General features: G+C 35.9%; 4 protein-coding genes across 4 annotated transcripts; 3 read left to right on the top strand and 1 right to left on the bottom strand.

Moving 5' to 3' along the window:
• The first annotated feature begins 870 nt into the window (after positions 1–870).
• Positions 871–5198, top strand: LOC110701004. Its single transcript, XM_021878578.1, has 3 exons — positions 871–1675; positions 3575–3738; positions 3852–5198. The coding sequence occupies exons 1-3, from the start codon at positions 1072–1074 to the stop codon at positions 4926–4928; spliced, it is 1845 nt and encodes a 614-aa protein (XP_021734270.1). The 5' UTR covers positions 871–1071; the 3' UTR covers positions 4929–5198.
• Positions 5199–5285: 87 nt separating this feature from the next.
• On the bottom strand, positions 5286–8177 carry LOC110701003 (pentatricopeptide repeat-containing protein At5g27110-like). Its single transcript, XM_021878577.1, has one exon. The coding sequence runs from the start codon at positions 8011–8013 to the stop codon at positions 5596–5598; it is 2418 nt and encodes an 805-aa protein (XP_021734269.1). The 5' UTR covers positions 8014–8177; the 3' UTR covers positions 5286–5595.
• A 6665-nt stretch (positions 8178–14842) lies between these two features.
• LOC110701002 (tubulin beta-5 chain-like) lies at positions 14843–18181 on the top strand. The gene is made up of 4 exons (XM_021878576.1): positions 14843–14997; positions 15778–16178; positions 16309–16578; positions 17145–18181. The coding sequence occupies exons 2-4, from the start codon at positions 15785–15787 to the stop codon at positions 17819–17821; spliced, it is 1341 nt and encodes a 446-aa protein (XP_021734268.1). The 5' UTR covers positions 14843–14997; positions 15778–15784; the 3' UTR covers positions 17822–18181.
• Positions 18182–20600: 2419 nt separating this feature from the next.
• LOC110701000 (blue copper protein-like) lies at positions 20601–22962 on the top strand. The gene is made up of 2 exons (XM_021878575.1): positions 20601–20943; positions 22180–22962. The coding sequence occupies exons 1-2, from the start codon at positions 20733–20735 to the stop codon at positions 22725–22727; spliced, it is 759 nt and encodes a 252-aa protein (XP_021734267.1). The 5' UTR covers positions 20601–20732; the 3' UTR covers positions 22728–22962.
• The last annotated feature ends 2580 nt before the right edge of the window (positions 22963–25542 follow it).

The raw sequence follows: 25542 nt of genomic DNA, 5'->3' as shown, positions 1-25542 counted from the left end.
CTTGGAAAAATACTACTCCAATCAAATTATGGACTACGGAGTATATCATTAGAAATGTAAGTAATTTGTGAGTAGTTAATAAGGATATAGATAGGTCTAAATGACATCCTTGTGGTTCTCTAAACAGTATAAAAAAGGGAGATAGTAAGATTGTAAGTCCAATAGGATAAAATCCGAGCTAATATGTTAAATGTTAAAATAATACGTGAATATACAACAAGAGCTAAATTCAAATAAAGAAAATAGTATGTAGTTTTGTGAAAACTTAAGTTGAGTTAACAACATATATTTATGTCTAATTAACCCTTTAAAATATAAGAAATAAAAAGACTGATTTGGCAAGGATTATGTCATCTTTGTATTGATAAAAATTGCCAAAATTGTGCCCAAACCTGCTAGTGCATATCAAGGCGATCGTTAGGTTGAGCCCGGCGAGTTGGGCTAGGCTGAACATGACCAACTATGAAAGTATGAGATAATGGTACTTGCTTACCTTTACAGGTAAAGTCAACCTAGCTTTGCATATGTAGGTTGAGAGTAGAGGGGGAGGTAATAAAATCCCCCTACTCTCAAGCATATGTAGTTGGTGGAATTTGTACTTATGACCTCTAAGTCAAATTGTGAGTTTTCCACTAACTCCACCAAGCATGCTTGGTTTACAATACTTGCTTACTTTACTACTTGAGGGTGAGAATTCATAACTCTACTTCGTATACTACTACTCTCAAGTATTTTACTCGTATTTCCTAAATACTAGACCACAAAATCGTGAGATTTATTGTCTAATCATGTATCAAACTTAGGAGTTGAAAATTTTGAACCACAAATCTAAATCTAAATCCGATGCAGATTCGACCCGGAGATTTAGATTTAGTCCTATCATGGGTCGACTCTGAATCGGATTTAATTCTATCATGGGTCGGATCTGTATCGGACTTTTGCCACTAATCTAAATCCCATCACATAACAATTTCAACACAAGCCCAACCCAATTTTGCCCAAAAAAATCACTCGCCAATTTCTCTCTCTCTCTCTCTCTCTCTCTCATCCCATCTTCCATCTTCTTCTTCAATGGCACCTCCCAAAAAACAATACCTAACTCTTCTTCTTCTCCTCTCTCTCTTCGCTCTCTTCATCTTCTCTCACTACTTTCTCTCTCCTCCTCCTTCTCCTTCTCTCTCAACCCCATCAACCCACTTTCTCCCTCCTCAAAAACCCTCTTCTCCCTTCACCTTCACCATCAAACTCCTAGCATACAACCGGCTCTCCTCCCTTTCTCGCTGCCTCCACTCTCTCTCCTCTTCCCACTACTATGGCGACACCGTTGATCTCCACATCTTCATTGACCACTTCCCCAATTCATCTTCCTCTGATTTGGGCCGGAATCTTGAAAATTCCCATGAAATCTTGGATTTTGTTGATGGGTTTAAGTGGGTTTTTGGGAAGAAGTTGATCCATTATAGGACTGTCAATGTGGGCTTGCAGGCCCAGTGGTTGGAAGCTTGGTGGCCTTCTCATGATGATGAGTTTGTGTTTGTTGTTGAAGATGATTTGGAGGTTTCCCCTCTTTATTATAAGTTAATTAAGGGTTTAATCTTGAATTATTACTATAATCAATCCAATTTTAGCCCTTCGATCTTTGGTGCTTCACTTCAGCGTCCAAGGTTTGTCCCAGGTACCTCCTACTTTGTTATTGATCAATTTTGTTTGATTTTTTTGGATTTGTTTGGCATTTTATTGGTACATTGTAGTGAATTATGTGAATGAAGTAGTATGATTGGATATGTATAACTGGTGGATATTTTGCTTATGTATAATGAAATGGTACTTGAGTTCAAATTTTGCTAATTTTTGGATTGATTCTTGTATGAAATATTGTGGATTTGTTCAAATGAATGAGAGTTGGCTACAATTGGTTTGGACATTATATGTGTTAATCAGCTGAAATATGTTCGAGCTACGAGTGGCTGATGTTTAGGTATTGGGTGTTTGGCTGTGTATATTTGAACCTCCTTAGGAGTTAGGACTGATCTTGGTGGAATTGAGAGTTTTAGACGGATATCGGGTGTTGGACTCTGAATTAGGAGTACAAACTGTAGAGTGGAGGCTAGTAGTAAAGGGATTATAATGTTTAGAGACTTATTATGCCTGAATGGCTATAGTGGAATTGATGAATCCCTTCTGTATTTTTTATTGAAGCAACTGGGTTGCAGATTAAGGCGACAAATCGAGTTATTCTATTTAGTAAGAATTCAAATCAGTTGTGCTTTAGTGAAGTTTTTCTCCTTTAGTGAAGCTTCAAAAGTTATCTTCGTAATGGAGATTTTATTAAATATCATTGGAGCATCGATAGTAATATATTTATAGGTCTGGCACTCTTGCTTCAGGTTCTTAGAAGTTGTTGCATCAAAGGATGTCAGTTTGTTGATCTGCTTCATTATTATTTGTCAGCGAGAGAAAATAAGCTTCTTTGAGGGATTAAGAATGGTGTTTATTCTTTGTTTTCCTGCATTGTAGAAATAGACCTAGAGGTTTTGTTTTGGGCTCCCTAGGTTGAGTGGCAGAACCTCTGCCGTATTGTGGTGATGGTGGCTGTTTGATTTATTAGAAAAAGAAGCAATTTTTTTAAGCAAGAAGAAAGTGAAATTGGCAGCTTCAAAGGTTGGTAGATTGTATATTAGGGATGCTTTACTCCATTGAAATGAAATAATTATGCACTCATACTACTACTACTACTACTTTGGAATCCCGGGAAAAAATGTCTCATTTCCTAATCACATTTCTTAATTTGGTAATGGGTATGGTTAGATTTCATAGATTGTCACTGCTTAAAGTAAATGATGGGGAGATGATATAAATGACCTGACTATTATGCAAGTTGTTTCATTAACTGATTACGAGGTATTGAGACAATGTGATAACTTATTTCGGATGTGGAGGGTAGTAGATAAGGGGTAGGATTATTGTGGGGAAGATGGTCTGCTTGCAATATTGTTTACATAGTGTGTCCTGGAACTAGCTGGAAGTCACAGTCGACGGATTACTGTTACTGATTTGTTTAGGGGTTATTGATGACTTGCGTTCAGGAATCTTAGCGACACTGAGAAGTTAAACAAGAAGGATTGTTGATGCATGCTGCCATATATACAGAGTGCAAATAGTTCTTTAGTGGTTGTGAATTAAATTTATTTGTATAATCTACAGATATCACATATCATAGAAGTGGCTGGCCTGGTACTCGAATACTTCCAATTTCATCTAATTACTTCAAGGAATCGCATTGATGTTTTTTGGTGCCAACTTCATGCATGGAAGTCTACTCCTTTTATCATTATACATAGTTCCTAACTTTCTCAATGCAATTCATTAGAGGCTGGTCCTTTATACACACTTCTTGCTCCATGCGATCTTGGTGATAGAACATTATCTGTGTATTCTCTTGTTTTTGTTAGCGTAAATTGATCATGGATAAGAGTGTGAATACATTGTTGCCTTGTTGGTGTCCAAGCCTCTTTTACCCTGTTACCATCAGTAGTCTCATATCATTACTTCATGCACTGTTTATTATATTCAGGTAAGCATGGGAACAAAATAAAGTTGGACAGTGAAACCAGGTTCTTCCTTTACCCGTTGGTCGGAACCTGGGGTCAGCTTCTCTTTCCAAGACCCTGGAAGGAGTTCCGCCTTTGGTATGATGACCATAAGGCCAAAGGCATCAAGCCTGTTCTTGATGGAATGGTATTTGACTCTCCATCAGTCCCTTGATCCACCTTGTTCTTTATCCTAAGGGACCATTGAATTCATGCCATTGTAACATTGATCTGAAGTCAACTTTATCTGTTTATATGCAGGTGACAACAGGTTGGTACAAAAAATTGGGTGAGAAAATATGGACCCCATGGTTCATTAAATTCATTCATTCACGTGGCTACTTCAACATCTACACAAATTTTCTTTATGAAAGGGCTCTCAGCGTCTCTCACAGAGATCCTGGTGTTAACTATGGGAAGACAGCCGGGCCAGATTCACAACTGTTGGATGAAAGTTCCCATGATATCAATCTTCTGGACATGCAATCTTTGAGTGATCTACAATGGTATGATTTCTGCTTCAGAAGAGTACTTCCTGGAAGAGTTGCAAAGAAACTCAGTGAAGTTAGCCAAATTCTTCATACCATGGAGAAACAAAAACCTGTCTTGTTGGTCAGCGTGTTGAAATCTTCAGAGACAATTGTAAAGAATTTGATATGCCATTTTGAAAGGCTTAATATTCAGAACTACATTTTTATGGTCCCAAACTCTGAATCAGTCTCGCTGCATGATCTGCCAAGAAGGGGGCATCCTGTGATTGTTACAGAGGATGTATTTGACAGCATCACAAGAAGTAAGAAATCTAGTTCTATATTGATCAAGGAGACAGTGATAAAAGCTTATGTGATCAAAAAATGTTTGGAAGCTGGGTTTGATAATTGGGTTATTGCTTCCAACATGCTTCCACTCATCAGTAACCCACCATTCGATTTCACTGACAGCAGCTTCTATGTTGGTAAGGATTCAAGACTCTTGGTTGTCAGGAGTTCATCATCTTCTCGGGAAGTTTGGGATGAAAGATTTGTGCAGAAATTTGCTGCTACTGTGGAGACGCTGATTAGACAAGAATCATTACTAAAAGAGAATGGGAATTTTGTTGATATTGTAGAAAAGTTTGCAGAAAATCATGTCCTTAGATTTAAGAGTGTTGATGACGTAAACTATAGTTTGAAACTTGAGAGAGTCCATGGAAATCAATCGCTTTCAACAAATACAAAGGTGATATCATGGTCACCTGAGATGGACATAGATTCAGTGCATAAACATCTTGAAGAATTGGGATTGTGGATCATTGACAGTGACTCTTCTTGCAAAGCTGTGGTCTGTCACCAATCTTGACATGATCACATACAACTCTTTCTTTCCTCCCTTTTCTGGTCAATTTTAATCTTTTAGCATAGTGTAGGCATATTGTTTTCTGTATGTAATTTTGTATGTTGATTACATATTCTTCTTGGTTTACTCTGGTTGTATACAAAATGTCAAAATCAGCTTAGGTTGCCTCTGTCCCAGTGTCGGGCCATATTTTGTTGATGTCTTGAGGATCATCTTGTAAAATTGAGTTAAAATATCATGAGTATCTATGAGATTATTCTTCAAAAATCTTTACATCTTGATAAATCATCAATATCATCTTGTTCGACATTCTATTTTGTGTATAATCAAGAAGTATCGCATGATACATTCACCTGCAGATGACAAATAAGGCTATCAAATGAACCTGATCCTAGCCTATCTTACGTATTTTGTCAAGTCTTGTACACATGCATTACAACTATTTTCTCTATCTAAAATTAGTTGTCACATTGTTCTAATTTTTGGTAAACAACCTGATTGATTTGACAAAAACATATCCTTTGTAATGGTCCTACACTCTTCCCATCACTTTAAGGGCATTGTCAAAATACTCATAAAATAAACTATTACGGAGTACTATTTTATGGAAAGTGACAACTTTTTCTGAACATTCTAGAATATTTCTCATGTGACTTTATGAAAAGTTTGATCACAATTCCCCTACTAAAAAAGCACAAACTTGATCACAATTCTGAACCCAGCTATATGCAGGATCTTTCTTGACCCCCCTTGATAACATGAGTTCCCTCACCCTTGTTGCCTCATCCCACCTTCCTGCTTCTGCAAGCATATTTGAGAGAAGCACATAGTACCCAGAATGATCAGGTTTTAGCACAAAGAGATGCTCAGTTGCCCATTTTGCTAACTCTATATCCCCATGGATTCGGGTAGCCCCTAGTAAAGCTCCCCAAATATTGGCATCTGGTTCAAATGGAAGTTCTCTGATAACCTCCACGGCTTCTTCCATTAGTCCTGCTCGGCCCAGAAGGTCAATCATGCAAGTGTAGTGCATATTTTTTGGTGTAATGCCTTTAGCCTTCATCTCTTCAAAGTATTTCTTCCCCTCATTAACGAGTCCTCCATGACTGCAAGCTGATAGAACAGCTATAAATGAAATAGAATCATGCTTCACAGTATCTTCCCTCATAGCTTCAAAAAGAGAGACTGCTGTCTCAAACTTTCCAAGCATTCCGTACCCTAAAATCATTGTGTTCCAAGAGGCAGCATCTTTTTTGTGAGCCTGCTCGAAGATATTCTGAGCTATCCCAATCTTTCCACACTTCATATAAAGATCCAATAGTGAATTGGTGATAAAATGGTGTGTGTGAAACAACCGTCTTATGATAAAAGCGTGAATCTCCTTCCCCGACTTCAGTGCTGCAGAATTTGCACAAGCTGAAATAGCACCTACAAAGGAAATTGTATCCCGCTTCATACCCATGGATCCCATCTCTTCAAACAAACTCAAAGACTTCAAGCATTCGGTAGTTTGTGAATAACCTACTATCAGTGTGTTATATGATATTTGATCCCTAGTGGAGATATCAAATACATTCTGCGCAAGGTCAACAAAACCACACTTGGCATACATGTCTATCAACCCATTGGAAAGAAAATTATCGGGAGCAACTCCCTTCCGAAGGCAATTGGCATGTATTTCTTTGCCTGAGGGAAGTGCACCTATTCGAGCACAAGCTGGTAAAATGTTTGTGAAGGTTACATCATTCGGAGTTTCACCAAAAGCCTGCATTCGTCTCACAAGTTCTAATGCAGCTAACTCATGGTTATTTTGAGCAAAATTAGCAACCATGGCATTCCATGTGACAACATTTTTCACTTTCATCCTTTCAAATACGCTAGAAGCCTTAGTGGAATCCCCTGCCTTTGCATACATGTCAATCAACGAATTTGAGATGAAGAGATCGGAATCAAAACCCATTCTAATAATAAGTCCATGAACCTCTTTTCCTGCATCAAAATACTCCAATTCTACAAGAACTGGCAGCAAACTCGACAATGTAACACCGCTTGGCTTCTCCTTTGAGTTAATCATCAGCCTAAACATATACAAAGCATCACTATAGCACCTAGCATGAGCAAAACTTGTAATAATGGTATTCCAAGACACACCATTCTTCTCAACAATTTCATCAAAAACTTGTCGAGAACTATCCGATTCTCCACACTTCCCATAACCATCAACCAGCGCATTGCCAACTCTCACTTGACAAATCAACCCGACCTTAACCACATAGCCATGTATCACCCTCGGAACCACCTCGTCCTTAAGCGCAGCACACGCCGGCAAAACACTCACAACACTAACCGCATTTGGCAAAAACCCAGACCATATCTTCATCTCCAAAAACACCTCAACAGCTTCCTTAGACCACCCATTATCAGAAAACACTCCAATCATACTATTCCACGAAACAACATCTTTCTCAGGCATTTCATCAAACACATTCTGTGCATCCCTCAAATCACAACAACTACTATAAAAAATCAAAAGGGTATTACCCACATACACAAGCTTATCAAATCCAACCTTAATCGAAAACCCATGAATCTCTCTACCCTTTTGACTCTCACAATGATCAGCACAAGCCTTGATTACAGAAGGAAAGGTATGATCATCAGGCCTAATTCCAATTCGAATCATATGATTATAAACATGAAAAACATCATAAACCCTAGCAATGGAATACCCTCGCAAAAGGGTATTCCATAAGAAGGGAGTTTTACAGTAAAACACAGAATTTTCGAAGAGAAATTTGCAGGAAACAGGGCTACCAAATTTGGCATAGTTAAGGATGAGAGAAGCACAGAGAGAGACGCTTGAAGGGAGAAAGCCGAAGACGAGAGCGAGGGCGTGGGATTGCTTGGTTTGATGAAGGGATTGCAGAGAAGAAAGGAGAGGGAGGAAATCAATGGAGTTTGGAGAGAGAAAATGGGGTTGTGATGGTTGAAGAGCTTTAGTGGCGTATGTTGAGAAGAGAGAGAAAGAGAGTGGTTTGGGGTTGAAGAAAGGGGAGATTACAGGGAGGAAACGAGCATGATTGAACATAGAAGATGGTGACTGAGGTGAGATTTTGTGGTAGATGGTTTTGGAGGGAAACAGAGGAACTGAAACGAATTTTGCATATTACGGAGTAATAAAATGAAGGCAAATAGCAAATAGAATGGCGCTAGGCCGGGCCAGTTCAAAATATGGCACGACAAAACACGCTAGAAGTGCTATAATTATTTACGTGTGTCCTAGACATGTAAGCACAATTGCACAAGCTACATAACACGGTTCAACACAAATGGCACTTAAGGCTTCTTGTGATTTGTTAAAATGAACTGAATTGATTGGAGCTAAATGAATTGTTTATAAAATAAGAAAATTATGATATGAGTTGAATTGAACTGAAATTATGCTGAAGAGAACAGACCCTTCAACTTGAGTCGTCTGCATAGGCTAACCTTTTGAAAATTTAGGCTCAACATCTATCTTGTGGTTCGGGTAGGAATGAATTAACCTAAAAGCATGGGCTTGACCTACAAGGGCTGCTATCATCTTTAATGGAAATTGTTAGAGATATCGGAAAATATATTTATCATAGATATCATTTAAGAGAATAATATATTTAACTAGGATATTTATGTTAAGATATTATTTTGAGAATATATCTTTAGGGTTTATGATTAGACGTATATCTTTTAGGAAGATTGTTTCCTATCTTATGAGCTTAGGTTTTGTATAAATACTCAACCTGTTCTTGAATAATAATCAAGTCATTCCATTCTCTCTTCTCCCTATTTTGTCATGGTATCAAGAGCGGGTTAGATCTTGGGAGTGTTCACAAAATTCTTTCCCCTGCCGGTGGGTTAGAATATTAAACCCACCGGTGGGATGAACCATTATCTAACAATAATTAATTTTTTTATCCCAAATATTAAAGGATCTTGTTTAATGCATGAATCTTGATAAATTGATCATGCGTGATTTTGTTCTATTGAGACTAGATTGTGGTTTGTGCTGCTTGCTCAAATTAATCATGAGATTTTTTGTGAGTTTGTGGAGTTAACGAGGTGATTGAGCGTTTAAGCTTGGACCTATGAAAACAAATCGGCTCTCTTGTGTCGTGAGACAAGATATATTTGGTTCTCCTTGTGCCGTGAGATAAGGTTTGTGAGTTGATTCGAGCATGATTTTGCTCCTTTGGATTTGAGTGTGGTTTACTCTGAAAAACCAATAAAAGATTTGAGTGTGGTTTACTCTGAAAGACCAAGAGATTTGAGTGTGGTTTACTCTGAAAGACCAAGAGATTTTTACTCTGAAAGACCAATAAGAAATTTGAGTGTGGTTTACTCTAAAAGACCAATAAGAAATTTGAGTGTGGTTTACTCTGAAAGACCAATAAGAAATTTGAGTGTAGTTTACTCTGAAAAACCAATATTTGATTGGAGCTCGGTTTTGCTTTGGGAAAACCAAAATTTGTTATATTTGCAGGTTCGAAAAGAATGACGTTCCTGTTTGATTGATGACTGATGAGTTCGAAAAGATGAACGTTCTCATCGTTGAAAAAGAAGAGACAAAAAATTGAAGGCGACATCACCAAAGAGTGCATCTCGACTTCAACAAAAGAAGAATTTCCAATCGCAACGTTCGTGTTACTGCCGTTACGATTGCGGGAGGGTGTTAGAGATATCGGAAAATATATGTGTCATAGATATCATTTAAGAGAATAATATATTTAATTAGGATATTTATGTTAAGATATTATTTTGAGAATATATCTTTAAGGTTTATGGTTAGACGTATATCTTTTAGGAAGATTGTTTCCTATCTTATGAGCTTAGGTTTTGTATAAATACTCAACCTGTTCTTGAATAATAATCAAGTCATTCCATTCTCTCTTCTCCCTATTTTGTCAGAAATGGATTGGATGTATGCCTTGTCCAATAAGATTCAAATCTGCCAAGCTTTTGAAAATTTAAGCAGGTCTAAATCAACTTCGAAGCACATAAGCCGGACATAAGGCAAATCATGAACATGACCCACAACCATCTTTAATGACAATTGATTGAATACATTTCTTGTCCGATAAGATCCAAATCTTGACCTAAACAGTTTTTTGGAGATATGCTCAATTTTTTTTACACGACCCGCAACCATTTTTAATGGCAATTGATTAGATGTATACCTTCTTCGGTAAGATTCAGGATTATATTTCTATAATAATATAGAGGTTTTTAATCTAGTCTCGATTATTTTCAATACAATGACAGCAAGGAACGATTTAAATTAAAATTATATACAGTATGTTACTAGCTTTTAAGTAAAAAATAAATATGGAATGAGCCCAATAATTACACGTAGTAGTATTAAATTTGCATGTGATCCTTATCAAAATGATGCCCTCCAACTATATATGCTCATGTGATACATTGTTACTGCAATTAGTTAATTTTTGTAAATCTGAATCTAAGAACAATCACATGCATATTATCACCAACATCCATTTTATTTAAATTTTTGCTTGCCATATTCTTTTGAATCATGTAAAGTGAGAGAGTAAAGAGATGAGTACTCGTAATAATTACCCTACTTTGCGTAAGTTGGATCAACATGGGATTGGCTAAAAGCCATATTTGATGTCCCACCTTAATAGGGACCTTCTTGTTCTTGGCTTCTAAGGCTTGAATGTATCCCTTAATGGGTGAATATTTATGTACCTATAATTGTCTGATGCGTTGATTACTCTAATTGATTTTGAAGCAATAACGATTGACATTATAACTAAAAATTCGTTTCGGCCTCATCAGTCATGATACCCGTCATACTGATATGTCATCTTAACTCTGGATCGTTTAATAATCAATTGTTAGTTGTTGGATATTAGTTAATTTGTTTTACGTAATTGATGTATCGTAGAATTAGCTTTTTGTGTTGCTTATCGAGTTGTCATACTCATCTGTTAGTAGGTTTGATTTGGTAGGTATGTTATTAGTGATCAATTTTTACATTTACTTGATGACTCATTTGTTCTTTTGTCATTATGAATTGAGAAATAACCATCCCTTTAACCAATTACAATACTATTAATCAACCCTTTTTTATTTCATTATAAGACTACATTAATTAGAAAACCAATCATAAAGAATAATCAATAGTCTTAAAGATTATAAAGTACTTTCTATCATACAACATAATATAACTTTAGATTGAATAGCTTGTTTACTTCGTCTATTAGTGATTTATACATTCAATAAACATTAATTTACATATTTAAACTCCTACGCTAATTATATACTCTTTATTTATATACTTACAGTAGCTAGAATAAGCGATGAAAACAACTACAAATTTATAGTAGATTAGAGGGTTACGTTAACTCTTACTTTCTTGAATAATGAAAGTTTTACCTTATTCCTTACTTAGTACTCCATATTCATTAATAATACGATAAATAAATAGTTCTCCTAAAATTGGAGTTCATCTAAGAGACAGTGACCTTATACATCCTTATTGATACAATAAATAATACAGTAGTGACTTGAAAACGATACTTGACCTATAAGTTGAGCAAGCATAATGAGTGTGCTTTAAAGAATGGGAAAAAAGATAAATCGGATTTAAGATTTGGGAAAACTGCTGGAAGAAATAGACTAAAGAGAGTGAAGACTAAAGATGGTAATACTACTACTCGTAAGCTGGCATGTCACATGGAACAACGTTGCTGTGTCATGTGACTTCTTTTCTAACCTTTTTTTGTCCCCTTTCCCACTCCTTAAGATACTATACCATTGCTCTCTATTCTCTAGTCTAGTATAAAAAATGTTCCACCAAAAAGCAAACAAAAAATAATACTACTCTCTTCGTCCGCTTCTGTTTGTTTTGTAGGAGATCAGTTTACCTTTTTCTTTTTATATTTAATCATTAGTTGGATTAAGACGTGGTAAAATTAAATCATACTAAATTATTCAATTCAAAACATGAATTTTACCGAGAATCACTCTACTCGTTTTAAATTGACCCAATCCAAACAACTCGACTAAATGATTCTAATTGGCAATAGGATCGATAGTTACTTGACTCGGCCTGATTTGAATTCAAAATCAGCCCAGACGATCTGAAAATGATTCAATTTGAAGTGATATGATCAAAACACTAAATCAAACAACCCAATTATCACCTTGTATAATTTTCCTAAAATTTTCGTATAAAAATTAATGTGTCACTTGGAAAAAAAAAAAAAAAAAAAGGGAACAATAACAAAAAGGGGAATGGGGCAAACTGAAAAAGACAAGGTGAGTGATAATAATAACAATCTAAAAGATGTGAAAGATGACCACATTTGCCACAGAAACAAGCAAACTCTTCCATGAGCATCAATGGAAATTTCCTATGGTGCCCTTCCAGGGAGCTAGCTTAAGATATCACAATTGTGGACCATGTATATAAATATTAGGTGGAGCATTAGACAATTTCATTGTAGTTAATTAATTGGTACCCAATTGACCACAATTATTGTCGAGATATGGGTAAAAGGTTCTTTGCTATAATAGTACATTTTCTATTAAGGACTTGTAGAGTAGTATTGTACTACACTCAAGTCATCACTCTACGTCTCTACTATCCAAGTGTGTTCAGCGTTCACTGGTAAATAGTGATGCGCGTGACATATATGTACTTTTGCCCTTGGTGAAGTTTTGCATTTTCACTACAAAATTAATCACAGTTTTTTTCCCTCTCTAGTTAATATCCTATCATCTGCTGTGAATATTAGAGAAAGAGAGCGATTTTATCAGCTGAAAGGCCATGAAAGTTGGATGAATACAATTCTATAACGATTTATTGTATCTAGTTATCATTTAAATATACATAGGATATGTCAAAGAAAAATTTTGTGTGCACATACATGCATTTGTCAAAATAGGTGAGCATTCATGTGTCTCATTATCGATCTCAAATCATCACTTCGTTCCCCCCATTTGATCATGTTTTATACCATATGGTTATGTCATCTACTACGTATAATGTACAGTCGGGAAAAAATGACGTCACATTAGATATTTCAGAGGTTGACCATGTCACTTAAATCTTAATAAAATATAATGGAAACTTTGGATAGATTGTATTGGCATAAGAATTAACCTATTGTCTCTTTACATATTCACATGCATACGAGGAATATGTTACATGATGTCCATAACTTGTTGTTAGTAGACCAACTCAACAAAAAACTTAAGTTGATGGTTAACCCCAAGAATATGTTTTTATAATCTATCACGTCCCCTTGCTCGAGAGCACGTTGGACTTGAATTGTAGATGAGTACGGGTCTTCCTCATACCACGCGCTCTATATTCCACCATACCCATAGCTACCGTGTTTCATGTGAAGTTGTATAAAAAAAGTTTAATTGAGAATGTTTTTTTTTATGGGACATGAGCAACAATTGGGCATTAGCGATATGAATTCGATTAATTTTAGCGTTAAAATAATATTGTACATATAAACACTCCATTCACTTTAGAAATGTTTGAAAATGCTAATTTAATCACGAAGAGAGAAATAAATGGAGAAAATTTAATAAAATTTGATAACTTGACATATTAATTACTCTTATCAATGTAGCTTTGTGATGAGTTACCAAATAACCTCATAGTCAATGTATCATTAATTCATCATGTGTTTAAGTCTTGAAAAAAAAATGTTATATGTACTACAACAATTGATATGCCAAGAACACTTCGATATAATTAATATTTCGAACGATGTTATTTGGTGTTTTGTTAACCGGAAATAGTATAGCTCAATATTATTAGCGTGTAGCTTTTAATTCGGTGCAATATTTATCTATAAATCAGAAGATAAAATATATTTTACCCCGTGCCATTATAGCTAATTGACATCATTATCACCACGTGTTAATTTTTGTGGCATCTGTAAAGATTTTGAACAAATACAAAAACTCCAATAACATGAAAAAGGTAAGGCAACCAAATGTGCATGCAGTAGACAACACACACATGATTCATAGTCATTTAACCTGTGATTAAATCATACAAATTTAATGACATATGCTCTAAGAAGCATAATTTATTGTGCTCGTGTTCGTGTTTACATATGATTGAGGGTTTGTTCCCTCTAGCTTAATTTTAGTTCAGTTCAATTTATAACTTCCTTCGCTCATAAACAGTTCAATTAAGCTCAGTGTGGTACAGTAAATGAGAATCAAACCTGATTCTTATTTTGTTTTCATATAAGTGATTATTTTGAATATAATTTGCAAATATTCTTTTTCAACACACTATCTTATCAATTTTGAAATTTTCACAAGACCAAACATCAATTTTCTCAAATCTTGACAACTATGCTCGAGTAAGCAAGATCTTTCAAATGTGTTGCTAAAAATATCAAAAATTAAATACGAAGTACTATAAAAATACATTAAAAAATGTTGAAAACCCATGAAAAATTCAAAAAATTACAGGTAATCGTGAAAAAGGCCGGTTGGCCCGGTTCACTCCCTCACTAACAATATTGCACGATTGTAGGGTGCCGATTAAATAACCTGGGTCCCATAATCATCCAACATCACATCAGCGGGAAAATCCCACTGGGTATTTTCGTAATTTCACTCTCAAATTTTTAATTTTTGAATTAATCTCCAGTACACCGTGGACCCCACATTCGTATTAAAAAAAAATCAAACTTCCCACCATCAAATCTTGACCGTCCAACACAAACAATCTGACGGCATCCAACGGCGCTTCACAAAAAAGGAGGGAAAAATCTCTGACCGTCAGATCTATCAGTTACTCCAAATCTCTCTTCTTTCAAAAATTTAATTAAAAATAAAAATTTAAATAAAATTTCATATTTTTTTTTAAATTTTATTTTCTCTCTCTTCTTCTTCTTTCTCTTATTTAGCCATATATCTAGGGTTCTTCCTCTGCTTCACTCCTCACTTCTCTCTCTCTAAATTTTTTATCTCTCTAGAATTTTCTCTCTCATCACTCTCGCATTTTCTGCGTCAATCGTTGGCGACATTCTCTGTAAGTTTTTTCTACTTCGATTTTTGAATTTTTTCCTTGTTTTTTTTTGAATTTCTGTATTTTAGTTTGAATTTGAAATGGTTTTGTTTCATTTGATTGTTCATAGTTGCTCGAAATTGCTTGCATTTTGTTTGAATTTCTGTTGTATTTTTCTTCGATTTGTGTTGAGCTTGAACATCGAAAGTTGTAATTAATTTGTTCGTTAATTTGTTTCTTCAAATGGTTCGCATTTGGTTCAAATCTGTTTATATTTTGATTATTGTCGAGTTTAATCGTCAGATCTATTTGTAGATAAGGTTCGATGGTAGAATTTGTTTGTATTATGAGATTATAGTCATTTGGATGAATTATTGTTGAATCGGATGAGAGAAATGACACTTGCGACCTTCCGATCAAGTAGATCGACCTTTTAATGGCGGATTTTGTAGGTAGTTTGAGCATGATATTAATTAATTATGTCGATTTATGTGGAAAATTATTAGAAGTTTGTGATTTAAGTTTTTTTTTTTAAATAATTGATTTGGTGAGCTATATCCTACACTTGTTATTTTGAATATTTTAGGTTTTTATATTAGATATCTGGGATTGAAGATATGTGTATCTATGCCTGTTCATTTTTTATTGTTTGATTAATTTGAGAAAGAGAACTTTATAAATGTCGGTTCCGAATCGATTGCAATTTGCCGAGGTTTTGTATTCCATAAGTCCTGATGTAGTTGTTACATTATTAGGTATACTTCTTAGTGATGTTTGCTGAATGTGATTTACTTGTTATTGCAGTTCAAAGATGAGGGAAATCCTTCACATTCAAGGAGGACAATGTGGAAACCAAATTGGATCTAAGTTCTGGGAAGTTGTTTGTGCCGAACATGGCATTGACCCAACCGGAAAATACATCGGAACTTCTGATCTTCAGCTGGAGAGGGTCAATGTTTACTACAATGAGGCCTCTTGTGGACGATTTGTACCTCGTGCAGTGCTCATGGATCTGGAGCCTGGTACCATGGACAGTGTGAGGACTGGTCCTTACGGTCAGATCTTTCGCCCTGATAACTTTGTGTTCGGTCAGTCTGGTGCTGGAAACAACTGGGCCAAAGGACACTACACCGAGGGTGCTGAGCTTATTGATTCAGTTCTTGACGTTGTGAGGAAGGAGGCTGAGAATTGTGACTGCCTTCAAGGTATAAAGCTTGTCCATTATGTGTAGTTATGTTATGAATTGCTCCAGAATAGTTAATTTTTGCTTATGCATTGGTAACTATGAAATATGGTAAAATAGCCTTGCTCATTTTCTTGCTGTTATTCTTGTAGGTTTCCAAGTTTGCCACTCGCTCGGAGGTGGAACTGGTTCTGGAATGGGTACATTGCTTATCTCCAAGATCAGGGAAGAGTACCCTGACCGAATGATGCTTACTTTCTCAGTGTTCCCATCACCTAAGGTTTCTGATACAGTGGTTGAGCCCTACAATGCTACCCTTTCAGTCCATCAGCTTGTTGAGAATGCTGATGAGTGTATGGTACTTGATAACGAGGCTCTTTATGACATTTGCTTCAGGACTCTCAAGCTTACAACTCCTAGCTGTAAGTGTACTTGAATCTATTTTTTGTTGGATAAGACATTTCACTGTTGACTAGTTAATTATATTATCTCACTAGTTTATCTTTTTTGCATGATGCATTCCTAGTTGAGTTTCTATTCTTTAAACTTTTTAAAGGGAATGTGATTGAATGATCGGGTGCAAACTTTTGTTTACCATTAAAATTAATCATAGGATTTTTGCATTTTTTCAAGTATGGTGAATTGGAAATCATTTTGAAATATGGAAAATGTGATCAAAATTTTAGCCCTTGCAAAGTATAGAAGAATATTGAAACTTTGATAGGTTGGCAATACTTGAATCAAATTTTGAATGTTTTTGAAGTTTGGCCTTTACAAACTGCCTTTTTGGATCAGCTTATGAGTTCTGTCCTTTTATACACCTTTTAAGAATATTATTTCCATTTCAAAGATAATCGTTGATAAAATTCCATTTTGATCTAGTTATAACCTGGGGTTGTGTTATTGAGCTGCTCCATTACTTTAACTACTTGGGATGTACAATGGTCAATTCATAAATACGAGTGCTGACAGATATTTTTGCTTACAGTTGGTGATCTCAATCATTTGATCTCTGCTACCATGAGTGGTGTGACCTGCTGCCTGAGGTTCCCTGGTCAATTGAACTCTGACCTCCGCAAACTTGCTGTGAATCTCATTCCCTTCCCTCGTCTTCACTTCTTCATGGTTGGATTTGCCCCACTCACCTCTCGTGGGTCTCAGCAATACCGTGCATTGACCGTCCCTGAGCTCACCCAGCAAATGTGGGATTCAAAGAACATGATGTGTGCCGCCGACCCCCGTCATGGCCGTTACCTCACTGCTTCAGCAATGTTCAGGGGTAAGATGAGCACCAAGGAAGTTGATGAACAGATGATCAACGTCCAAAACAAGAACTCTTCTTACTTTGTTGAATGGATCCCCAACAATGTGAAGTCTAGTGTTTGTGACATTCCTCCCATTGGTCTCTCCATGGCTTCTACTTTCATTGGTAACTCCACTTCAATCCAAGAGATGTTTAGGCGTGTGAGCGAGCAGTTTACTGCTATGTTCAGGAGAAAGGCTTTCTTGCATTGGTACACTGGAGAGGGTATGGATGAGATGGAATTCACTGAGGCTGAGAGCAACATGAATGATCTTGTGTCAGAATACCAGCAGTACCAGGACGCCACTGCTGATGAGGATCTCGAGTATGATGAAGAGGAGGAAGAGGACTACCAGGTGTAGAGAGGAATTTTGCGAGCTTCTCAGTGATTTTTACAATCCTGAGGTTTGTGGTTCTGGCAGAGCTTGACTTCAATGCCGTTACTGCAAGTTGGAAAAAGCCCTGTTTTCCCCTTCCCTATTAGTTATAATATTAGCAGTTTAATTAGTAGTTTGGAGATATACTCAAATCTATTCTATTGCCGAAGTTATACTTGGATTTAGAGCTGTTTGTTAGGCTCAGTGCATTTTAAATGGCATGGATATAGTTGTGTGATAAGTGATGTGCATTTTTATCATCGATTAAGACAGTTGTTTTCTGGCTGTTGTATCGAGATTCAAATTTGAGGCAGTCGTTTGTAGTTTATGACCTATTTTGCAGTATTATTGGCAGTCGTAAGCTCTCTTTTTTACTGCTGCTATCATCTTGTCTAGCCTGAACCGAGAACCTAAACCCTGATCCAGCCCTGTAATGTAGAGTTCGGGTTTTATTCACGGGGCTAACATGTGGTGGTGTACAAACATAAATCATCTCAACACGTATCTGCACATGGCCGATTGTTGTATATGTCCTTGCATAGAGCTGCATCTGCACATGGCCTATATGAAGTACTTCGTACTCCATGAAACCTTTGTTTTGAGGTGTGAACCCCAATGTGTTCCGTAGTTATTTCCTTAATCATGTGTCATGTCCAATTGCAGTAACATTATTCCTGTAATTACTATCACTGTAATTGTTGAACCCAAAGTCACCCCCTGTTGAAGGACACCAATGTTAGCTGCTGTGAAACAGTGAATCGGCCTGTATCAGTGGTCTGGTCGTTTCTGGTCTCATCTTCATAACCGTGCATTGTTATGGCCGGAACTGTCCACTGCTCATTAGCAATGTCTTTTGTAGGTCATTTTGGACGATGAATGTCATTGAGGCGTCTCATTCTCCCCAATCACAGCTTTTGGGGGTAAGATTGTCATGGCTTTTCTCTGGAGCGCGTAAGAAATTAAGTGTAATAATTTCCTTAAATACGAAGGTCTTATAAATTACATAGTAGTACTATATATAGCATATGCAGTGAAATTATTACTAGTGAATAATTGTTACTCGTAGTGAATAATTGTTTGGATAATGGATGCAATAAGGTTGGTAAGTTGAAAGTTTTCAGTGAAGTAACGAGAAAATTGTGGAAGACGAAAAAGAAAAAAAGGAAGAGGTAAGAATGCACGTGTATTGGGGGAGTAAAAGCATGCATCTAGTGACCCCAAATCACATTATAAAGTTCATTATTCTATACCACTAGCAGTACTAACCTCACTTCCAATCTACCACCGTCCACCGACGTTTTTTAGTTATTTTAATGAAATATTTTATTTTACGATGTAGAGAGATAGAAAGCCGTTAACGACAACGATAAAAATGTAATATGTAGTAGAGCTGACAATTCCTGACACGATAACATGAAGGAATTCGGCACGACACGAATGTGAAGTTATCGAGAGAAAACACGACACAAAATCAACCTAAACACGACCCATTTAGGTAAAGTGATCAAATTATGTAATTATCATACGTTTTACATAGTTTTTGATAGGTTATATGAACAACACGAATGTGACACGATACGGCCTTTTGCCAACTCTAGTGCGTAGATTATAATGGTGAAGACTGTCATTCAACAAAATTAACTAAGTGAGTTAATGTCTCGTATATTAATAGATAAAGTTTATCTTATGAGTTAAAGGATAAAATACTCCAATGATTAGGCTTCCTAGTTTAGGGCTCAACACCCAAAGCTCGACTTTATTTTTACATTTTTTATGATCCCAACCGAGTATCTAGTGAAGATCGAACCCAAGGTTTACTAAAATTTGTTAGGGTAGCTACCATTGCATCATGAATAATTAAAACAAAAGAATATCATAAGACGTAATATTGGTTAATACATCTCTGTTGCCAGCTTTTCTATTAAAAACGCATACATCCATGTTCTCCAATCACCAAATCACTAGCTTATGCTAAAAATACATAATTGTCCCACGCAACTCGACAACTTATCACACTATATTACAAATGAGATAAGTCCCTACTCTCTTACATTGTATGTTTGCTAATATTTCAATGGTACTAGACCCACTTCACAAAATAAATATATTTATTTTGGAGTTATTTATATGATAAATACGATTTGCTATCATATTATGACTAATTCGAAATCAGGTTGGTAAGACGTCGTATGGGATGGAAGCTCTCCTAACAAATGTTGAAGTGGTGATGATATCTCTAGCTGAGATAGTAAAATCCTCTTATTGGTAATTTAAGAATTAGTCGGTTATATTTGACTAAAACATTAAATAATGCTAGTTTCGCAAATTTTATCTTTCAATTTGCAGTATTACTATTTTATCAAAAACCCTTTACATTAGTTTAAGGCTTTTAGCCATTTATACCGTAATTAATTTATAACTCTTTGTGTTGCGCCATGTAATCTCTTAAGAACAAATCAAATATACCCTTTAGCACTTTTAAAAAGAAAAGGACTAGTTATTTTTGCATGGAGACCATGATACACTAAATATAACAAAAATTTCTCCCTATCGCAATCAATTTGTTTAGAATCACACTTGATAAGGCAATTAAATGTTACAACTAATTTGAGACGGAAAATGTATCCCTATAGACCTCATAGAGTCTACAACAACAATGTAACATGGAATAGGGACAGCAAGGCCAATGTGGTAATATTAAGGAAGAGTTGACTGTTAAGGGGCATTCATTATTTCATCCCTTTTAAAAGGTTGTAATGTGGCGGCTGCAAAATTCCATGTTCTTTATTCTTACTAGAAAATAAAATACTAGTACAAATCTTATCAGTTATCTCTAACATAAATATCCAACCAATAAACTCCATTTTATCAAACAGTTCTCAAAAAGAGTATAATCATGAAACAGAGAATACTTGCCTCCAATAATAATATGCTCTGTTTTGCTCTGTTTTTCCTCTGTTTAATTTTACAAGAAATTCCAAGTATTGAAGCTTACAAAAATTATACAGTTGGAGATTCTTTGGGTTGGTATGATAAATCTTCCAAATCTAGTGTCGATTATGAAAAATGGGTTTCTGGAAAATCTTTCTCTTTGGGTGATTTCCTCAGTAAGTTCATCAATCTTTCTGTGCTTTCCTCTGTTTTTTAATCATCATATGTTATGGTATCATAATTATTGATTAATTGATTTTATAGCTGATTGTCTAAAAACCCACTACAGATTAAGTACTAATTTCATTATGTTTATGTTAATTGTATGATTAATCTTATAATCTTGTTTATTTGGTTCCATTTTATGTATCATTGTTTTGCGTTTGTGTGATAATGTTTCAATTCATAAGCTAATAATCACATATTCTAAAAGTTTAAGCTTATAGATCATTAAGTTATGAAAAAGTAAATGAAATGCGCTGAATTTTATTAGGGGGAGCTCTTATTTTTTCATTTTTATTTTGTATAAAAATATCGAAAAAGTAGTAATGTAGACATGATTTGATCTTAGATGTCATCGTTAAACTTCAACTAAGGTAGTTTACTACTAATAGTCCAATAAGTACTCCGTACCCTTTTAGTGATGATTGCCTCAATAACAAGCTATTTAAGTACTGAGATTGCCATTTTATGCTTTTAACTTTTGGGTCTAAAAGTACATGTACTAATAAGTAGTAGATGATTCAAAGCTTCAATTCACAAGCAAAGCATATGTTAAACATCTAGTTACAAAAGCCCTTTAGAAAACACGAATTGCAATACAAAGATTTAAGATTTAGACCATAAATAGAAATACTCCTAATTTTTTTACCGTTCTCTTGTTTAATGTGTTTCTAGTAACAAAAACTAAGAAAAAAGTTTGTGCAAGGTTAAAAACGGTTTTTGGAGGTTAGATATTATAAGGTTTTATAATAATATCTACTTAATTTAATTTATGTAGTTGTAGTAATTAATAATGATAAAAAAGTAAGTAAAAGTACTTATCTTGTGAGTCTTATTGAAAACTTGACCCAGTGTCGGCATTATTAGCATATTACAACAATTGCATGTTAGGTGTCTAAGTTTCTTAGATATGGGGCATTAGAAAAATCTAAAGTATTGCTAAAATAGGTGGATGAAGCAACCGTCACATGTAAATATAAAATTTTAGCGCAATCCTATCAATATGAACAATGGTGTGTATGTTTGTGTGCGCGTATTGCATAACATATGCATGTACAGTATACGTCACATATAAATTAGTTCAAACTCGGGTGTAAGGTGAAATGTTGTGTTAATTGAATCGTTATTATTTAAAGTTTGAAACTATTTGACTGAATATTAATCATATTTTTTTAACTCTCTACGTGTAGTTTTCAACACTGATAGTAATCATACGGTAATCCAAACATTCAACTCCACAACATACACTTCATGTGATTCTCAAGGCGACGACAATGTGCAATGGTCAAGCACTGCACCAAATTCCACGGTTGTACGCCCTATAACAGTAGCTGTCCCCCTAATGAAAGAAGGTGTATCATATTTTTTCTCAGGGGATTATGATGGAGAGCAATGTATGAATGGTCAAAAATTTTCTATTAATGTGACTCATGGTAAAGGATTGCCTCCTAGCCTTAAGAACAACCCCGACTTCGCTGTGGGTCCCGGTCCCACTCCCGCCACTGGGGCAGATGCTGCCCCAGGGCCGGATAATCCCGACTCAGGGGATGATCAATCTGCCCCGGATACCATCATATCCTCGGATTTTAACCACCCTAAGAACGTACCCGAGGATAGTACTAGTGGTGGTGACGAAGATGATGATGATGCTAAAAAATCCAACAATGTAGCTGGTTTTTTGCCTAATTGGAAGATGTTCTTTGCTAGTTTGATTGGTGGGGTTTTGCTTCTTCTTTGATGATTTCATACATTTTTAAGGAGGTTGCTAGTTTAGTGTTACCCAAATATATACAAGTACATTTTTATTTACATATTCTTTTGGCAATTTTCCACACTACTTAATTTTTTTTCATATGTATTTGGTGTTTTGAACACATACTTTCATTATTCACATGTAATATATTAGTTACTACGGTCCTTACAAAGTAATTTACTTGTATTTTTTTATAATTAAACATGATTGGTTTGTCAAATTTTAATCTTGGTTCGTGCTCATTTAGATGATTGATCATGTATATTTGTTCAAGAAATTGAGGGGACGTTATGAAGTGGGAGCTTTCTTTGGAGAGTACGAAATATACTCTTAAGTAATTGATTGTTTGAAGTAGGCATCTATATATACTAGTGTATCCACCAAGTAATACTTGGTCTTGTACGGATTGTATTTGTATATAATTGAGAGGTTGTGGGATCAATTTCTCCGGCCACTTTAGACTTCAGAGAGTCTTGTCTGTTAACTTGTGTCCCCTATAATATACTTGTAAATTTGTAATAATAAAATCCTATAACAATAAGACATATTATCATCTGTGTTTTTCTTTTTGGGTAACAAATTAGCATTGTTGATTTCTTACTTTATAAATTGCACGGTAAGTAATATTTCTTTTAACAAAATATGTTAAGTCTTGTATCCTAATTTAATCTTTTATGATACTTTGATAATTGATATAGATAGATTTCCCCTTATTGTGAAGTATATGTATCTTTTGTAATATGAATAATATTATTAGTACCTAAAGAGAAGGGGGGACTGGGCTTACGTTCTGCCAGACAGACTAATGCTGCATTTTTAACCAAGTTGGGGTGGCGTGTTCTTACAGAACCCAATGCATTATGGTCTAGAGTGCTAAGAGCAAAATATTGTAAAGGGCGTTGTGACATAGACATGTTTGAATCCAAATCGAATATGTCAAATGTGTGGAGGGGTATTTCAGAAAATGCTAAACTCATTAATGAAGGTTCGAGAGTGGCAGTGAGTAATGGGTCTACAACTTTGTTCTGGGATCACAATTGGGCTTTTAAAAAGCCTCTGAGAGCAGTAGCAATTGTTGAGATTCCTGAACAGTTAGATGGTGCGACAGTAGAGGAAATGTGGGATACTGAGATTAGCTGGAAGTGGGATTTGTTCGCTGAGTTGCTGCCAGGGGATGTGCTACGACTTATTGAAGCCCATGCCTTGAGAAAGGATCCAACCACTGGAGACTTTCTTTATTGGGGTGAGTCTGCTCAAGGTAAATTCACAATAAAATCTGCAACACAGATTATTCGCAAAGAAGAAGATATTGGAACTAACTGTGCTTGGAATTTAATTTGGAAATTAAAAGTTCAGCAATGAGCAAGAGTGTTTCTATGGCTAGTTATGCACGATAGAATAATGACTAATGCAAATCAAGTCAAGAGAAGCATTTCTAATAGTCCTTGGTGTGTGCACTGTAATACCAATGAAGAAACAACCCTGCATGCTTTGCGTGACTGCAGGACAGCAAGAGATATCTGGAGGCAAGTAGGTGGCCCTGCAGCAGCTCCTAATTTCTTCACAGGTAATCTTCAGCAGTGGATTGTCAATAATATTAAAGTTCAAGTTGTAAGGATTAAAGTGTTCAACTAACTTGCAATCAACCCACAATAGCAATGAACAAACAAGCATAACAATCAAGAACAACTTTGAAGGAATTAAAGCAAGTAAAAGGAAGACAATGTTACCGTGGGAAAACCCGAGAACCGGGAGAAAAAACCCACCCTTGCACTATGGAGTAATATTGATGATGAATGAACTCAAGAATTACAAGCATGAATTGTATAGAATTCAAATGCTCCTCACAAACCCTCTCAAAACCTCTCTATGTGTTTAAATGTTTGTGAATACTCAACAAAGAGGCTTAGAAAAGGTATATATAGTCTAGGTAGAAAAATACAATCTAACGGCTAAGATTAAAGCAAATCGCACAAGCCGAAAACGAAGCGACGAAATAGGGAGCAGGGGTGGTTCGGTCGAACCTCCTTGGGTTTGGTCACTCCTCCTCTAGAAATGAAAACTGGTGCACCTACTGACTTAAAACCGGGTTCGACCGAACTTTTCACAAGTTTGGTCGAACCTTAACAATAAGGCAGCTTCTATGCAATCTCCTTATGTCTCCATGTATTTATCTATCTCCACACTAATCCTAACACAAGTGAGAAATGATCTCTCCCCTGAGATATGGCCTACATACTTCACTATTGCAATTTGGTGGATTTGGAGATGGAGAAACAATGTGGCCTTTGATAAAGCAAATGAAAATCCTATTGATGTGGGTCAGTTTCTCTTAACTAAGTTTGAGGAAGTCTGGAAGGTGCTTGGTGAAGATCTGGCAAACAATCAGCATAGAACAAGAGCTAGACAGGAAGCTCTTATCATGTGGATGGCTCCTGCTGTTGGTTGGCTTGCCCTGAACACTGATGGGGCAGCCAAGGGTTCACCTGGTCCAGCAGGAGGGGGAGGTCTTGTGAGGGACGATTCTGGCAGAATGCTACATGCTTTTTCCCTGAAAATTGGAGTGTGTGATGCTTTTATAGCTGAGCTCAAAGCCATTGAGTATGGATTGGAACTAGCACTAAGAATGAAAGTGGAAAAATTACAAGTTCAAATTGATAGTCAAAGTGTTGTTGCTGCTCTAAGTAACCAGAATGTTAACCGAGGACAGGGATTCCACATCATTCAAAAGTGTAAGCAGCTAATAGAAGATGTCTCTTGGCAAGTGCAAATCATACATGTGTATCGAGAAGCTAATAGG

The sequence above is a fragment of the Chenopodium quinoa genome, unplaced genomic scaffold (assembly GCF_001683475.1).
Source record: "Chenopodium quinoa cultivar QQ74 unplaced genomic scaffold, ASM168347v1, whole genome shotgun sequence".
Classification (NCBI taxonomy): Eukaryota; Viridiplantae; Streptophyta; class Magnoliopsida; order Caryophyllales; family Amaranthaceae; genus Chenopodium; species Chenopodium quinoa.
This window is presented reverse-complemented; position numbering and strand designations above follow the sequence as displayed.

Coding starts and splice junctions, on each gene's coding strand:
- LOC110701004 (XM_021878578.1), top strand. CDS start 1,072: ATGGCACCTCCCAAAAAACAATACCTAACTCTTCTTCTTCTCCTCTCT. Junction 1,676..3,574: donor GCGTCCAAGGTTTGTCCCAG/GTACCTCCTACT, acceptor TATTATATTCAG/GTAAGCATGGGAACAAAATA. Junction 3,739..3,851: donor AGCCTGTTCTTGATGGAATG/GTATTTGACTCT, acceptor GTTTATATGCAG/GTGACAACAGGTTGGTACAA.
- LOC110701003 (XM_021878577.1), bottom strand. CDS start 8,013: ATGTTCAATCATGCTCGTTTCCTCCCTGTAATCTCCCCTTTCTTCAAC.
- LOC110701002 (XM_021878576.1), top strand. CDS start 15,785: ATGAGGGAAATCCTTCACATTCAAGGAGGACAATGTGGAAACCAAATT. Junction 16,179..16,308: donor GAATTGTGACTGCCTTCAAG/GTATAAAGCTTG, acceptor TTATTCTTGTAG/GTTTCCAAGTTTGCCACTCG. Junction 16,579..17,144: donor CAAGCTTACAACTCCTAGCT/GTAAGTGTACTT, acceptor TTTTGCTTACAG/TTGGTGATCTCAATCATTTG.
- LOC110701000 (XM_021878575.1), top strand. CDS start 20,733: ATGAAACAGAGAATACTTGCCTCCAATAATAATATGCTCTGTTTTGCT. Junction 20,944..22,179: donor CTCTTTGGGTGATTTCCTCA/GTAAGTTCATCA, acceptor CTCTACGTGTAG/TTTTCAACACTGATAGTAAT.